This window comes from Ceratina calcarata, unplaced genomic scaffold (assembly GCF_001652005.2).
Source record: "Ceratina calcarata isolate Rehan_Ccalc_2016 unplaced genomic scaffold, ASM165200v1 scaffold39.2, whole genome shotgun sequence".
NCBI classification, from domain to species: Eukaryota; Metazoa; Arthropoda; class Insecta; order Hymenoptera; family Apidae; genus Ceratina; species Ceratina calcarata.
Window position 1 is genome coordinate 856,861 of NW_017162322.1, and position 18,059 is coordinate 874,919.

At 42.4% G+C, this 18,059-nt stretch overlaps 1 protein-coding gene across 1 annotated transcript in view; it reads right to left on the reverse strand.

Annotated features, from left to right (window-relative positions):
- Positions 1–18,059, reverse strand: part of LOC108626241 (uncharacterized) — a 113,200-nt gene that overhangs the window by 15,023 nt on the left and 80,118 nt on the right. Inside the window, exon 4 of the mRNA XM_018026821.2 lies at positions 14,913–15,037. Within this exon, the coding sequence (XP_017882310.1) occupies positions 14,913–15,037 (125 nt within the window). The remainder of the gene's footprint in view (positions 1–14,912; positions 15,038–18,059) is intronic.

An 18,059-nucleotide genomic window follows, 5' to 3' on the forward strand; every position in this document is an offset into this window, starting at 1 on the left:
AACATGTTAGCATTGTTTGAGTATATAGCCTATACATCCTTAACGATTGACTGTCATTCCCTCTTTATTAATTTTGGTCGAGATAGGTAATAGGATATTTCTTGAATGCCTTTCTATAATTAATTTCGTGCAGGAGTGATTAAACGGAATTGAAAACCGGTTTCCTTTGCGTCTGGTGCAAAATACTCGTTAATTATTGACGATAGAAAGAAATGTTTCACACGAAAGTTGTACCTCTTTATAGTACCTACAACTTTCGTTTCAAACATTTTTCTCTAAAACGAAGAAAAAGTTTTTGCAATAAACAATTTCATTTATTAATAAGGAATGAATCCCTGTACGCTGTTCATAAAACTGGAATTTTGTATTATTAGCAAAGTTTGCCATCATGAATATTTTACTGTGGTTGAAAAAATGCCTCGGTTCCACGCCGAATGTATGAGAATATGTAGTCCCAGGGCACAGCGTGAAATATAGCTTCGCGAGAAACTTATGCTGATATTTCTTCGCTAAGTGAATAACACGGTTCCAACGGAATTCCCGACTTCGCTTGATTTTTATTCGAGGCAAACGAGATTAGACGAAGCTAATTACTGTTTCAAACAACAGTGCATGAAATTGCTCATCGGCGGTACAACAAAATTTGTTTTCTAATTAATCCCTCACAAAGGGGCTGCAATTTTTAAGCTTGTCGGATCGAAATTGCGCTTTGAAATTCGCTATTAAACGTGGGTGGAAAAAAGAATTGATGTCGCAGATTGGTTATCAGGGGACATCGTCAAACGGTTCACAGGCACCCGGGGAACAAAGGGTTTTACAATGTAACGGGGCGGGACAAGTTGTTTAAGTTGGTAGACGAGCGACGTCGTCGTTATTAGTTACTGTCACTCTCGGAGCGAACTCTTTTCGAAACTGCGTCCCGGGCACGTAGGAGTTGTGATTAACTCCCGGGGAAACTTTCGGTCTAATAACCTGCGACAGAGGAGTCACGATTTACGAGCCGCGGTTGCGGTTTCGCGGTTCTACCTTCCGTAGAAAACTAATTCCGTTCGGCATAAATTCCATTGCGTTTCATTTGCAAGTTTCACCGTGCCCCGGGCTTCTTCGAACGGAAATTTCGGATAACTTGTACACGTTTACACGCTGAAAGACCTTTCCATTACAAAAATGAATTTTGATACGTCGAGAAACAAAAATATTCCGTCGTCAATTAAAAAACTTATAGAAAAATATATTTAAATATAGAATCAGTGAACGTACAATTTCACGTGATTGATCCGATTGAAAGGAAGAAGACAGGAAACGCGATGTACAAAGATACAAAAAGATATAAAGAAATGGAGAAAGGTTTAAAAGTCGCAGAAAATCAGACGACAGTGGCGGTGCAATTCGGTTCTTGGAGAATTTCGTTCAGGAATGTCCAGGAGGACGTTCAAGCGGAACGGCGTCACGCTCGATTCTTTTCCCGGCCGTATCATCCTTCGCGCGTGGAAAAAAAGGACGGTCGCCGGACGTGGAAAATGGGAACGCGGAGGCAACATCTCCCGGAATCCTTTTTACCGGCGTTGAAAGTCTTGTCCGACAAGGCTTGCCAACGGGCTGTCCGACAGAACTGATCGAGCGTCGCGGCGTGTCGATAAATCAAAATCGTCTACGTGGTTGGTCGAGAAAAATAAAAAAGAGAGTACAGGAAAATCGTAGCCAGTGGTCAACGTTTCCTGACAATTTCACCGTCCTTCGTCTTTATAGAAACATCGGAACTGGGTGTCTGTGATTAAAATTTTCATTTAGCAAATGTTTCTTTTCCAGCGAAATATCGCATCGTCGAGCACCGAGCTAGGAACGAATGTTTTGTGCCGGCGCAAGCCTCGGAACCACAATAATTGGTGAACAGTCGACGAAACGGGTTTGGTTAAATTAACCCGAAATCCGAAACTGGCTCGTTCGGCACATTAAACAAATGCGCGAACAATGGAGGGAGCGTTATCAAAATTTCAGTAATCCAGTCGAATCGTAACGAACAATAGGCTTCGCCTTCTCCATGCTAAACAGCACTCCCGAACCGATATCGATCAACCAGTTTTTCCCCGACCTTCCGCCGCTTTATATTATGAAAACGATGGAACGGGGCTGAAAAATCACCGTTGGCTTCTTCTGGCAGTTTGTCAAGAGCTTTCGACGCGAGCCACAACTAAAAACTCGTCGTTTAATATGTACGTCTTTATTAATCATTCGTGAGTAATAGCCGCGGGGAAGGAATGGTGCGGCTGAAAAAGAAACGAGCGCGGACGAGCTTCTGTTTGCCGATTCCAGGGCCAGCTCGGCGGACTAATAAAATGTTATTAAGCTTCGCTGGATGCTGAACTTTAATATTCGTCGGCGCACCGTTAATTCATCGTTCGCCGGATCCACGGCGATTTATCGTCGAGCGATTAGAATATTGGATTAGCGTATTAAAACGATGAAGAGGGCAAGGGCCGAGCGTGTAATAAACGTGACGGAAATTTTTGGTATCCATGGTACTTTAATCCTAAGTTAATTAAAACGAATAAAATACAGAGGGTGTATGATAGTGACGCGTACACAGTGAATATTAGTTTCGACAGGTTTCGCAACGTGGCGAATCATAGATCAAAGAAAGATTGTTATATATAAACAAATTTCATAAAAATCTGTATCATGGATTATAGTAATGTAATTCCAATGCAATTAGCAATATCATTATAATAATTGACCACAAAACGAGATAATTAGAAGGAATACGAAGTCTTCAGAAAAGAAGCCTGAAAGAAACTTCAATTCTCCTTAATTGGTGAAACCTATTTAAATATGCTAATTAAAACACCGGCAAACAAGGAGTACTTGCAACCTCGGCGTTTTCCATAAAATCGAAATAGAAAAGAAAAAATGAACAGAAAAAGGAATTCGCAAGCTCGACCGTTCGGGTGCAGTAAGTACATATGTATAGTTCACCGTCGCGGTGAGGGGTGAGTGTCTGGTGCGGTCGACCGTCAGTTCGAGGCTTGGGAAAGTTCATCGTCGAGCGGCGACAAAACCGCAGGGTGGCTTTTATTAAAATGTTGAATCCAGACGCTCTCTCCTTCTCTACATACATACTTGCTTCTCAACTTACGTCCCCCTTTGGAGGGGAGAAATCAATTTGGCCCCTCTAGACGCGATATTACCCTGGCCCCATCCCCCTATCCTCTCTTTATCACTTAACAGCCGCTCTTTCTTCGATTTCGTTCAAACAGTACGTCTGTACTTCGATCGTTTCATTGATTGTTTCAAATCCTTCAATATTTTCCGATATAATTTAGGAGTACTCGTGTGTTTTACTCGAAAAAAAGAAGAATTTCAAGAAAATGAAACAGAAGAAATTGTAATTCTGATATCCTCAAACGATAACGTCTCCAACTTTTTAAACATTAATTTGGACTTTTTTTAAACTTCTCGTGATGCTCTGAAAATTTCGTACACCCTGTATACCGAGTCGGTGGATTATCCGAGAACGAAAAGGGAAGGTAAGAAACACGGGAGCAGATCGAATCGTAAAAAGAGCGGAAAGGGACGCGAAGGGCGGGCAAATGGAAAGATATCGCGGTAGACGGTGCGCGTTGGGGAATCGAGCTCCAAGTGGTAATCCAGCGCGGCCGGGCCTCGCTACGGGATCATACCTCCGTTTCTTCCATTTCTTTTCCCTTCGCCTACGAGATGTATTCGTAAATTGACTTCCATTCTGTCGGGTTTTACACTTCACGCCGTATTGCGAGTCGATATCCCGCGAAACTGTCAGCCAAGACTCCCATTCTAAACCGAATAACCGTATGAATAGGCAAAGGAAGATGACTCCCGACTTTACGATCTACCCCACTTTTGCAATTTCATAATTTTAATAGAACAGACATTCGTCGAAGCTTTCGGACTTGTTAACTGCTTGTTTTAACTGGACCTCTGGCGGTCTTCGACAAATCTAGACATTCGCAGATTGTTTTAACGTCCCATCGACACGCGAGTTCGCGACCAACTAACGAAGGTCGTTCGAGTAAAGACGTAATTTCCGGTTGGGAACGCGGAACAACAAACAGCGAGGCAACAACTCGGAGCCGTACCGCAGTGATTTACAACACTCGCCACAGAATATTAATTTAAATTCGCCGCGTGGGGTGCGCAGCCCCGTGGAAACCCTCGCTTCGATGAACGGAAGTCTGCCGAGCACCCGTTGCATAATTGAACATTCTTGCCGAAAAGAGTTTCCTTTGGCCCGAGAGGAAAAAAAGGGATATGAATCAAGGGTAGTCTCGATGGATTCATATTCTTTTTTTTTTCTTTCCCTTGTCTGCTGAATCTTTTGATTATCTACTGTTTCTTCTCCTTTTGAGAAATTACTATGCAAATGTGAAATTAATAGTTTAAGAAAGTCAAACGTGAATTCAGTGTTCGATTTTTTTATGTTATGATTTGACAGTGAAATCGTCGAACGAGTAATTCCACCGTCTTGCCTGATCGCCATTCGATTCTCCTCAGATAGGGCATGGTGTCTTTAAGAAATTCTACAATCCTAGTCTTTACGAGGGCCGGAAACGCATGGAGGGCCGTAGGAACGTGAAACGAAAGCGGATGTCGCCCATCGCGGCCACCGCGACGCCGAATAAGGGGTGGCCGGAGGACGCGGGGTGGTTGAAATCGCTAAAAGGAATGCGCAGTCGAGCGAAAGAGGCCTCAGAGGGCCGGTAAAAAGGGAAGATAAAATAATGTAGAAAAAGGTTTAAAAAACTCCGAATGAAATGACTGGAGGAGCTCGTGGAGCCACGTTTCCCCATTCTTTATTCCGTACCTTCGTTGCTCCTTCGATATTGTAAGGATTATTCTGAATTAAATCTGCTCCGGGACGGATCCGCGTTTCAAATTCTTAAGAAGCAATGAAACAATTACGTGTGAAATAATATCGACCGTAACTAGATTAAACCAAATTAATATGTATAAGAAATTTATGTAGATTCTGGTCTTAGACAAGTTTAAATAAAAACGTGATCCTGTTAAAAGTAGCAGCTGCGGATTCTTTTAAACATGTTAATGACTCGCTTCGCCGGTTTGTGTCGGTTAGCAAAGAGTTCGAGCGTAGTTTCTTCAAACAAACTGGAGGAACGCCGGTTCTTTCTTGCCCTCTGGGAATCGGGAAGTTGTTTGACTTAACCGGTAAAGCACCAGGTAGCAGCATTTAATCGGGAATTTACATCGTTCAACGTATTCCAATGGTAAATTGTCGAAACGTTGGCAAAGCATATGTAAGCAGCAACTTGTTGCGCGTTGTTCATTTCGAATTTCGGGCTGCGCTCGGAAGTCCTCCGAACATACACATCGGGCTAGATAAAATCTTGCGATAAAAAAATGTTGCCTGAATTATAGACACACGAACTTCTGACGATAATACAAAAATATGTTTGACGCAGATTGAAGAAGTTAAGTAATATTAATTATGCATGATTAGACTTGAATTCAATAGTATAATATATTTTTTAAAAATTGTATCATTACAATGTATATTAATTTTAAAGTCAAACGTGAATTCAGTGTTCGATTTTTTTATGTTATGATTTGACAGTGAAATCGTCGAACGAGTAATTCCACCGTCTTGCCTGATCGCCATTCGATTCTCCTCAGATAGGGCATGGTGTCTTTAAGAAATTCTACAATCCTAGTCTTTACGAGGGCCGGAAACGCATGGAGGGCCGTAGGAACGTGAAACGAAAGCGGATGTCGCCCATCGCGGCCACCGCGACGCCGAATAAGGGGTGGCCGGAGGACGCGGGGTGGTTGAAATCGCTAAAAGGAATGCGCAGTCGAGCGAAAGAGGCCTCAGAGGGCCGGTAAAAAGGGAAGATAAAATAATGTAGAAAAAGGTTTAAAAAACTCCGAATGAAATGACTGGAGGAGCTCGTGGAGCCACGTTTCCCCATTCTTTATTCCGTACCTTCGTTGCTCCTTCGATATTGTAAGGATTATTCTGAATTAAATCTGCTCCGGGACGGATCCGCGTTTCAAATTCTTAAGAAGCAATGAAACAATTACGTGTGAAATAATATCGACCGTAACTAGATTAAACCAAATTAATATGTATAAGAAATTTATGTAGATTCTGGTCTTAGACAAGTTTAAATAAAAACGTGATCCTGTTAAAAGTAGCAGCTGCGGATTCTTTTAAACATGTTAATGACTCGCTTCGCCGGTTTGTGTCGGTTAGCAAAGAGTTCGAGCGTAGTTTCTTCAAACAAACTGGAGGAACGCCGGTTCTTTCTTGCCCTCTGGGAATCGGGAAGTTGTTTGACTTAACCGGTAAAGCACCAGGTAGCAGCATTTAATCGGGAATTTACATCGTTCAACGTATTCCAATGGTAAATTGTCGAAACGTTGGCAAAGCATATGTAAGCAGCAACTTGTTGCGCGTTGTTCATTTCGAATTTCGGGCTGCGCTCGGAAGTCCTCCGAACATACACATCGGGCTAGATAAAATCTTGCGATAAAAAAATGTTGCCTGAATTATAGACACACGAACTTCTGACGATAATACAAAAATATGTTTGACGCAGATTGAAGAAGTTAAGTAATATTAATTATGCATGATTAGACTTGAATTCAATAGTATAATATATTTTTTTTAAATTGTATCTTTACAATGTATATTAATTTATTGCAGTATTAAACTTGCCGAAGTCTTATAAAACTGTCCTATTGTGAAGTTGACGAATAGCCGAGACGCTAAGTGAACGATTCTCATGATGTGTAATAATCTACGATTGTACAGAGCTGAATGAACCCTCAATGGCCGAGTGTGCTACTGGCATCGACCGCTCGAAACTCTTAAGTAGGGTTTTGAAGGCACACCTCAAGAGGCTAGGTCTTTGGTTTATTAAGGCCGTCTCGGATCTCTCAGAGACGGCCGAACGCTCGCTTATTATCTCGGTTACTCGTTCCTCCAGGATGTGTGAAACCGCAACACGGTTCTCCGCCCTTAATTGAAACATTGTCTGAACACGAACATTCCGCCTCGTGTTTGAACCCCAAACGTTTGACTCGAACATCGTTCGCATTCACTTGTTGAAACATCCAGTGATCCACAGAATCTGCATTTAATTTCTTCCTCGTCTAATCACAGTTAATGTCGATTAGAAAAATTCTTATCTATTATTATATGCTTTAATTTCTGATTAACGCTGTCATGAAACGAGAAAGGCGACTGCGAGAGAATTGTTTTCTCAGCTGCGCCGTGGAAAGGGCGTTGTTAAATTGCGTCCAGCGTTACGCGAGGGAATGGAAGGGAAAAAAAGAGGTCGGCGCGAATTTCTGGCGAACGAAACGAGGGGAGAGACTCGGTGGCGGGGGGTTAGCGCCCCGAAGCGGCGAACTAAAAGAAAAGCCGTCTCGTTAAGGTGACTGTTTCAACCCCTTGAAAACTCTGGGAACGGTAGAGCCGGAAGCGGGTGTGGGAGGGGCGAAGGGGGAGAGACGCGGGCTTCGACGCGCTCGTCGAGAACACCTGCCGTGTTTAATTCGAACCTCGTTCGTTAATTTTAGACAATCATTTAAGAGCACCGTGTAACCGCTGACAAATATAATTTCAGTCGAAACGTTTCTCAAACTGTTTTTACTTGTCGCCTCTATAAAAATAAAATACCTCCACTTCGACACGGCAATATTAAATCTTCACTGTCTGAAGTCCTGGGAATTTTCATTAAGCCTTATTCAGGCACGTCTGCCGGTAGAGAGGGAACGAAATAACACGCCGGAGGAGCCTCAATTTTGGGCAGCTTAAAACCAGAGGGTTTTTTCATTAAACGCGTTATGTACTTAAACGTGGTTCTTATTTTAATACGAACAATGCTTTAGTGCACTCGAAAAAGTTCCGCCTTTCAAAGCTGCGCACACACGCTAGCAGCGGCTAGCTGCTTATGCATACTTTCTACGCAAAAGTGGTAAAACATTACCTCCCGACTGGACTGATGCAGCTGTTCATATTTCTGGCATACGGATGCTTCCACATCGGTGAAGAGCTTTGATTTTAATAAATGCCCGAGAACAATTTCAATTTATATTCGATTGCCTTGTTAAACCGCGCGAAGCACATAACAATCCTGAACGCTCGCGACTGTTACTGAATTTTATTTTACGAATCCCGCTGTTTCGCACCCTCTTCCTAATTGTGAAAATTGCATTCAATTACTGTTATTCGTTGCGAAGTTATGGCCAATTGAATGGGAATTTTTTTAAAATGACGTTTAATAAAAAGTTTGATATGAAGCAGCTTTTATGGGAATGATGGATGTTTCTGTCTCGTTCAGTTAATCTCCCGGCGAGTCATTAAAAACTTTTTTGTGTCTCGGGCTTTCGGAGCGGTTCATGACTTTCAACGCGGTTTCTCGCTGTTTTATCCGTCCGTCCATTTCTTGGTACATTAACCAACGCTCCAGCTTCGCAGTAGTCGCAAGCTTAATTCCTGCGAACACCCAAATAATGATATTCGCGCAGAGATCTTTTAAGAATTCCACCGACCGACGAGTAACCAGTTTTTATTTCTCACGTTTCTCTCGTCCTGAACTCTTTTTCATATTTCAAGAGCAGAACGAGCGGAGGCCAGTCAGACGGGAGATCTTCGGAGATAAATCAAGATTAATTGCGCATGCGGACAATGAATGATTTCAATTAACAGGTGCATCGACGAGGAAGATGTTTCCGTTTCCGCGGCGGGTTCGACTCGAGCCCGGCTGGGTTTAAACGCGAAAACCTTCATTGTGCACGCGTGTATACGTGCGGCTCCGGTTCGAGCTTGTGCGGGTAGAGGTTAATGTACCAAGAAGCGCATTACCGGCAGTGCTTAACATGAGGCAACTGCAAAGAACGAGTAGGGTAAGGCAAAACCACCCCCGCTTACCCACTATTACGCGAAACGATGGACGAAACCTTCCTCTCGAATCGATCGTCGGAAACTTGTGGTTTTTGTTAAATAAAATGAAACGAAATATACGAAGCTTGTTGCAAACTTTTTTAAATTAAATACCATCGTACCTTGAATACGTATTACAAAGGTAACGAGGCTTTTGAAACTCATTAACGAATATTAAAAGAAGAAATTTTATTAGTCGGATAATTAACCATTGTTACAAGGTTACTAAAGAGTAATCTCTTTGCGAGTTAATTATTTCGTGAACAGTCCGGCAGATATAATTATCGCAAAAAGAGCATCGTAAATGAACTGCTATGTTCGATTCCGAACATTTTGCAGGAAATTTAATGTTTAACAACGCTCGCGAGAAGGTATTTGCTTTCACGTGGAATTCATGGGTTTCCTGCGCGCTGTTCGCGTTCCCAAACCCTATAATTTCTCGTGTCGACTGACTAAGCATTTCCAGCCGGGACAACGAGAACGGGCATCCAGCATAGTCGACGAAGCGTTCCTCGGACACCGTTCGGACCACTTAACCGACTGTTCCCCGTTTCGTTCGACGACAATCTGCTTCCGATTATCGTTAGGGGGACCTCGATCTCTCTCGTTACGTTCGATTTCCTTCGCTCTCGGAAAGTTTGTTTAATTCGCTTGACTTCCTCGCGTCCGCTCGAACGCATCTGGTAAATCGATCGAAATCGATGATAATGAGCGGACCAAATAAGCAGAGCTCGGATTTCGACGGGTTATCACGCTCTCTTAGAAGCTTCAGAGTCGAATAAAAATTCAACAAAACTGCTCTACAGTCTGCAGATTTTATGCTTTCACAAAAAAATTCATAGCTCGAAAGATTTAATCTATTAGAACATGAAAGATAATATGATGAGCGAGATTACAATGAACGAGAATATGAAACATAAGAAATTGCATGCATTTATTTCATTGGTTGGATAATACAAGGCGCCATTGCAAAAACCGCGTTTTTTAAATAGAAGCTATGAATGTTTCATTAAACGTTCAGTGTTTGATATAACGATTCTTGTGAAAAATTCTTACGACCGAATATAACGAAACGGATACTGTATTTTCCTGTAAGAAGAATCTTCCAATTGTCTGGCGAATTTCCGATTTGCACGCGCGATGGGAGTTAAACCGGTCGGACGGTAGTCAGCCGTTGCGTTGTCTCCGCGGAAACGAAACAATTACAACTATGCCCGAACAATTTATAATTCCGCAACGCGCAGCCCTTCCGTCCGCCTCTTTCTCCGCCGCAGTTAAGCGTTATTACTTGAGCCGTTGCAGATAATTTCCCCCGTTTGTTCGCCGGGGCATTTAACGCCCTGCCACCTGTGCTGGGGTCGCTTGACGAGTTCTCGCCAGCGCCGGGAATTAATATAATTCGCCTTTAAATCCTGGCAACAAGATCCGTAGGAGTTCGGACAGAATACGAGGGGATTGTAAAATTTGGTTGATAGACTTCACAGGGAAATTAAAACCGAGTTCGCAGTTACTGTATCGTGTTGAAAACTGTTCACTTGTTCAACAGCGAATTTTTTAATTTCAGATTTTATTTACTCGCGAATATTTTTTCCTACTGCAGAAAATTGCAGCTGCAATTTTCGCGTTGCGTTTAATAATGGCAATTACGCTTGAAAATAGCATATAATTGTGAAATTCCTGATAATTTCGTCTCTTCATCTCGAGTTATATTGTCAAATGCTCAAACATTTAATCGAGGGAAAGTAATAAAAATTATCAACGTGATGCTGTGATTTCTACTATTAGATTGATTAAGCTGCCTGGAAGAACATTGTTTATACTTGATAGCTTCGACCAATCAGGATTTCTTCCAGATCAGTTGCCCGGAACAACGGTACCTTTCGCCTGGTCAGCGGTGTTTGTGCACGCTTTTAGCAAATTACAGCTGGTAAAATGTAAACCTTTCATCAACTGTCGGGGTCAAACTGAAATTTTTTTGAAACACACAGATTTTCTAGTATTTTTTTACTTAACCTGCTTTAATACAAAATAAATTTATGTATCTGGTAATAAAATTTATAAATGATAACATTTACTTAAAACTCTCAAATATAAATCAAGTTACTATCGTATTTGTTGCTTCTATCATAGTTTCACTTCTCCGACAGAATTTCTTCGTCCAGCAACGTTTCCACGATAAAATTCCCGGATGCTTCCGCTCATTTTCTCCCTCAACTTTGATCGTTTAATTTTGTTTGTCTTTGCCTCGGACGTAATCGTTTTGAAGTTTCGGAGGAAGATTCCCCTTCGGAACTTCGTAGCAAGCCGAAGCGGATTAAGAAAGAAAGCGGAGGAGACGTCTTATCGATAAGTATTAAGCAGTTATCGCGTGCAGATCCAACTTTTCTTAACTCGTCACTGCTTCCCTATCTCCCTCAAATTATTTTATCATTGCCCAGCACGTCTTCATTTACTTCTCGATTTCACTTGCCAAATTCTAATTCTAATTTTAATTTAACGTTTCTTTCCTAAATTGTCAATCTTTCAAATTAATTCCCTGCATTAAATGAATTCTTTAATTATTCAATGTGAAGATACTTTTTTTTTTAAATATAATAAAGTTTGATATAAGAAATTTATCTTGAAATACACAATTTCTTGTAAGGCCTTGTTTTATGTTTCTATAACAATTAAGATTGAATCACTGCGTTACAATGTAATAAGTAACCGAGGAGGGGGCACGTGGCGTTCCTTGGTTCTGGAGTAATAAAACTAAGGACACGCCGGGTCGCGACAATGGCCAAATTGCGGTGAACGGGGCAACAAATAAATTCTTTTGCTGGGCGACACGGTTCCTAGTCGCGATATATCGGCACCGAACAGAAAGCGATTGCTTCGTGTTTCGTATTATTGAGGTCGAGAAAATCGAGCTCGTATTGCTTTCCACCACCAGCTGCTCTCCGCACACACATACACATACACACAGACACGCTTTTTCCCTTTTGAGCCTCTCGCCTTTGATGTTCGCGAGGAAGAACTTTTTCGGCACGGCAGAGCGTAAGGGCGTTTCGTGATATTGTATCGCCTATCGATTTCGCCAATAAAACGTCACACCCCGGGCCCGAACGAGAATAAAATCTCTCAGACTGATTGCTTAATCATTTTAAGAAAAATCCAAAATAAAAACGAATGAAATTAAGAATTCTTATGTGTAGCCATTAAAGATTGTTGTACTTAACTAATGAGATGAGAATACGATTATAATTTATATAAGTAAGGAACTACAGTAGTTCGTGTTTTGGAGTACGGAATCAATGAAGTGACCAACCGTTAACACGTTAAGATGATTCCCCGAGAAGATATGAATCACAATTTACGGTGCAGAATAAGGGTTATCGATCAAACGGAGAATCCGCGAGGATTCCGAAGAAATTCCTGATCCAGATTCCACTCTGAGAGAACCCTCGAAAATCGAGCGAGAAAACGGGAGAGAGGGGGGCGAGATCGAGGTCCAGTAGTAAAGCTCGATATAAATCAGACCGATCCTTCCGCCGTGGAGTTTCCAGCCGCTCTCGACTCTATCCTCGTCTCTGCCTCGGCCATGGCTATCTCTGGTGTCCATCTTTTTCTTGCTACCAGACCTGTTCCCCGACACGTAATTACGAGCCATCTCTCGGCGAGGAACTCCCGGCTTCCGGCCGCTTTTACCCGGAGCGTGATTACCCCGACGATCCACGAGGAAAGGAACGCACGAAATGAAAACCGGGCCATCGGATTCGCGTCTTTGTAACCAATCCGGACGACTTTGTCCCGAAGGGTCCGATACGTTAACTACCGGGATTAATCGCTGTTTTGCTCTTAATCGACCCGCAGGTTTGCATTTAAATTAAACGTCAATGGGCTTGATCTCGGTGCATCTGACAGGATAAGCTCTTATTAAACTTTGGACTTTTAATACTTTCGTGATGTCAGTCTAAAAAATGAAATCTACTTATAAAAAATAATTAATACATATTATATTGTATATTTTTTGGAAATTCTGTTTTATGATATGAATAAAATCTGCAATCTACCTATTCGAATTGAAAAGATATATCCTACACGTTATAGCTGTTCGTCAACGTGGGGATTAAAAGTTTTATGGATCTGAACAGGAACGAAATTCCTATTATGTTAATGTTGAAACGAAGTAAAACCGCCCGCCGAGATAATAAGCATTAACAGACCGCATCGGGAAATATTTTCACCGCGTTCCGCGAGTGCTTTTACAATTGGATTCAAATTTCGTTTCAGGTGGAGGAAAAACAACGCCGGTTTTCAACGAAATTTATAAATCTGCGTGTTTCTATACGTAAAAAACAGGCGCGTATACACGTCGGGTATGGAATTGGCGAGCTTTCCACGAATTCTCAACGCGGTTTTCCGCGAAATCCCGACCGGTGGGCGCGGTTTGAAAAATAAGGGAGAGCCTCGCGTCGCCTCGAGTCCGGCCCGCAAAATGTATTCCACAACGCGGCGGCGTGGCGTGTTCTGCATGACTTCATCATTGCGTGTCGCCGGATCGTTCGGCGCAACGAGGAAAAATTGTTTCCTGTTTCCACCGAATGCTATCGCGCGATCTTTGATATCTCTCTCGCCATAAATGCCGGGTTTATCTATCTATTGTTGGCAGCCGGGCTGTCGGAGCCAGCGGAAAATAAGGGTGGAGACGGGAAACAAGCGCCGAGAGTGGCCCACACAATCTGTGCAACGCGTAAAGTACGTTTCAGGCTTAATGCGAGCCGAGCTTTTCCAAAGAGGGAGGTGAGAACTAACCGGACACCATAAAGTCTGGTAAAAAGCCTGGGTCGCTTCTAATCAGCGATGATCCGGCAAAAAATCATCGGGACGGGGAAGAGCAGCGAAGATGGGGAGAGAACGCAGTGATTAACACGGCGGACGCTTTCAGAGTTAACCAGCGTGACCGAGGAGAAATGATAAAAACGAGCGGAGAGAGAGAGAGAGAGAGAGAGAGAAAAGAGAGAGGGTGGAAAACGAGGGTGACGATTTTTGAAAGCTGACGAGCGTTTGCTCGCTGGTCACGTATCGAGACCATCCCTCTTTCCCTCGCGCCGGGAGACTACCCTCGGCCCGGTCGGTGTATCAACCGCGCTTTCTACCCGCTGAAAAGCTAACAATATGATCCACCGGTTCTCTCTATCCTCTCCCGGCGCACGAGTGTTCACGCGCGTGAACAGTTCATAGATCACCTCGGAATCACGTGCACGCGACGGAGACGAGCTCCCTTGTCCCACGAGGGAACCGTTTCGTATTCTTGGCAGAGGCTTCTTAACATTCGAAGCTAGACCCCGTTGAAAATGTATTGTTTTATTAAATAAAGCGTTTACGTATCAGACTGCCGGATCGAATACTGTTTCTCTCATCGCAGAATTCTCGATTATTCACTTACTAATTTTTACTTTAACAGATTAGAACGAATGTAGAATTCTGATTCGCGAGAAATGTTTCTAAAGTTGAACGCGATAGTTGAAATACAATAAACAGCGACGAATATGGACGAGGAAATGAATGAAAATGGAGCAAAACGAACCCTTGGGAAAGTGCGACGGTTCCGACCCGCGGGGATGAAGGGGCTCGATTAAAAATCGGTCGGACGGGATCGTCGCTCGGCCGGAAGTATAAAACGCGACTCTCGGCTGTCGACTTCCGAGCAAATAATTCAGCGAACGTCCGCCCGGACGTAATTAGCGAGCAGTTTATCGAGCCTTGATTCGACCCGAATCCACGTTACATTTTCAAGCACTTAAGGACTTTCGTGTTCGAAATTTCCGTACAACTTTGTTCGGCATAAATCGATATCGTAAATAGCAAATTAATCAGAAAACGTGACGTAATTGTTTACGGGAACAGAACGTGTATGAAGTTCTATTGTATTGTGACAATCATTTTCAGTGGATTGATAATAAGATCTAGAAGTGTCGTGAATCCTTACCACTGAGTAGGAATAATCCGCAGGCAACCAGAGTTCTATGATCCGAATAGCAATGTCCAATTAAAGCTGAAATTGTGGCAGCCAGTACCAGAGCCACGGCAACCACTTGGAACGGTGCTGAAATTCTGAAATGAATTTGTAACTCTTGTTAATCAATTACATTTAATTTATACAACTGCTGCAAACGTGTGAATGAAATTAGATTTATTAGCTTCGATAGTGGAAGCAGATGCACGTAATTCTTCTCTTTTTAAAAGTTTTTTTCAGTCAAATGAAACATCTATAAATATGCACAGAATTATTATATCAAATATACTGTAATTTTTATTCTCGCGCTGTCTTTAAACTCAATTTTTGTTTCCCAATATTTTATCGAAATTACTGCAACCCAGTGTTTGGTTCCGAGATCAACGCAATTTATCATTTTCCGCAAACAGACACTTTAATTTCTCGTGATAAACGAAAAATGTGATGGCAAAAAGCTGTTTCCACCTACAATTTCACACGTAAAATTAACGAATGAGCTTGTTGGGAATTTTCACTCCAATTGTAAACTTGAGACAATTCAACGTGAAACATACATGTCAGGTGAGGGCAATTTATTTATTAGAGTCATTATAACAATTACGAAACTCTCTCATTTATTTAGAAAATATAAAATGTAATAATTCTTGGTTAACTTATTCTCGGTCTAAATTTGTAAAACGTCTCGTAGTTTAATTATTGATCATTCGGTTGAAACGATTCATTGATGCCGAGGCTTAACGCGAACATATGGTGCAACCATGATCGCTCGTCCAGGCCAGACGCACGTCATTGGGGATGAAAATGGATGTTACGTTTCTCTGCCACGAGACTCCGTAACTTCCCGAGGACGAAGGAGGTTAATCAAGATTTGCGGTGATGCCGGAATGCTCGTGACACGGCGCCACGAATATATCCCCTAAATTTTGATCGATTCCCTTCGCCAATTTCTTTTGAATTCCACCCCCGTCGCCCTGCCGGAAAAACCGGCCGAATTTATCGCTTTTTTATGAGGTACGATGACAGGCATGGCCTCGATCGACGTCTTAGGTCTCTGGAAAAATTTGATGACCTCCGTTGGTATAAAAATATCTTTTTCATCGAGAGTAGACATCGTTTAATACTCGTAAGACTTTTCATGTCGAAAATTGTGTCCAATCGTCTTCAGTCATCGAATCTCGTTTCAATTCTTGAAACGCGATCCTATTAAACGAGGGACGCCCGAGTCGGCGTTAAAGACTGAAATCGCATTTGCATTATTAAGCGATCAATTCGACGCCGCTCGAATCTGTACGCCGTGCACCCGACGCGACGCTTTTTTCCCCTCGCTCTGCCAATACCATCAGCCGTTGACTGTTTATGGAGAGCTGGGAAAAACGGAATGGCACGGCGATAAACTCCTTTTTTCACCGCCGAGAGAGTTTAAACTCTTAATTGGCTCCCGGCCTTCAAATTTCTCGCACATTGCACGGTTTAGTTTCGCTCGATTTCATAAGGCGACTCAATGATCCAGAAACTCTTATTACGTCTGTGGGCACCTGTTCCTTCCTTTCCATTCCGATAAAAGCAGGCAAGTTTACGAAAAACGAATTTTCATGAACTCAATTCGTGCCACATTGTGACCTCACACAGTCGAGCCTTCTTCTAAAAAAAAAAAACGAACTTTGTTCAGCGTTCGTTGAAACTCGACTCGGTCAAACATCGCCGAGCGGCAACTTCTCTAATCTCAACCACTGGGGTGAAAAAGCTCGCAAACAGAGTTTCTCACCTCGAAACCATTTCATCGATCGTCAAATAAAAGATCGCTGATATAAAAGAGATCAACGATCGTGCAGCTAATCGGACGACGATTAACTCAGGAACTGACAATATTTTAACTTGCCCGATCACCGATATCATCGCCCGTCGAATATGAAAGCGTCGGGGAAAGTTTTACGACTAGAGGCGGCACAAAAAATGTCTGTGAAACTTTCTGTGAAACGTCGGATCGTTACGCCGCGCGGGGAGCTTGTCGTTTCAAGTAAAATGGCTGCTGGGATGGGACGGGATGGAGGAATTTCGATACCCCGGCTGTAATACACGTATTCGTAGCTATCGGGGTAAATGGAGCATGCTGGGTAACGACGCGTCTCGCTCAGAGGGGTATTCGCCCCCAATCAACCCCCGTAGACTCCCTCTAGAGTTTTGAGCACGCGATCGTTTCACGCGAACCGCATACATCACGATCCCGTGACGCCGACAAATATTTTTTAGCAACTGCGTTTCAACTGACTGTGCCTCCTTGATTGGGCACATAGAAACATACTATTTTCTACTTTTAAATATTTACAGCACTTCTACCGTTCGAATTTCTACCGATAACAAACGCAGTGCATCAATTGAATTCTTATGAGATTATAATCGACGAGCAAAAACTTAATTGGTGATTACGTCGACGATATTAATATCCGTTTAATCGCGTGATATCATGATTACGCTTTAATCAAGCCCGGGTCTCATAAACGTCGTTTATAACACTACTCCATTCATCGTCATTTGCAATAGCTCCGCGCCTCGATGCATAATGACACTGATGACACAATCGTATCCCGTGTCGCATCTCGTTAATGCTCGCTGCTGTTAAAAAGCTTATTCCTCTTAACGATTCCCTGTAATAATTAACGAATCGTCCATCGAATCCTATTACGCGTGATCCCTTTTATGCGATCTATCGTTGATCGAAGAACGAGCATCGTATTGAGAATACGAATCAAATGATAAAATAATTAAACAAGTTAATTATCAGTAGTCAATTTTTATGCTAAATAAGTCTTTTATAGTAGTCGGTTAGAAAACTGCAATGCATTAAATTATTTTATAGATGGATAAAATCTGGAGAGTAATCACCACATACAAATGACGATGGGAAATAATGAAGGCTTGATTGAAAATGAAAATGAACTAGTCAAGATCTAAAATGAGCAATCACGGGAAGACAGAAGCGTGGGAATTAATTGAACTGCGTCTGAGATCGGAAAGAGGAATAATATCCACGTTGAGGAAATTAATAAACTGTCTGCCCTCTCCCAGGAAGTTTCCTATCGAGTTTATTTCCCATTTCCCCGTTGTTGTTCCCTGGTACGG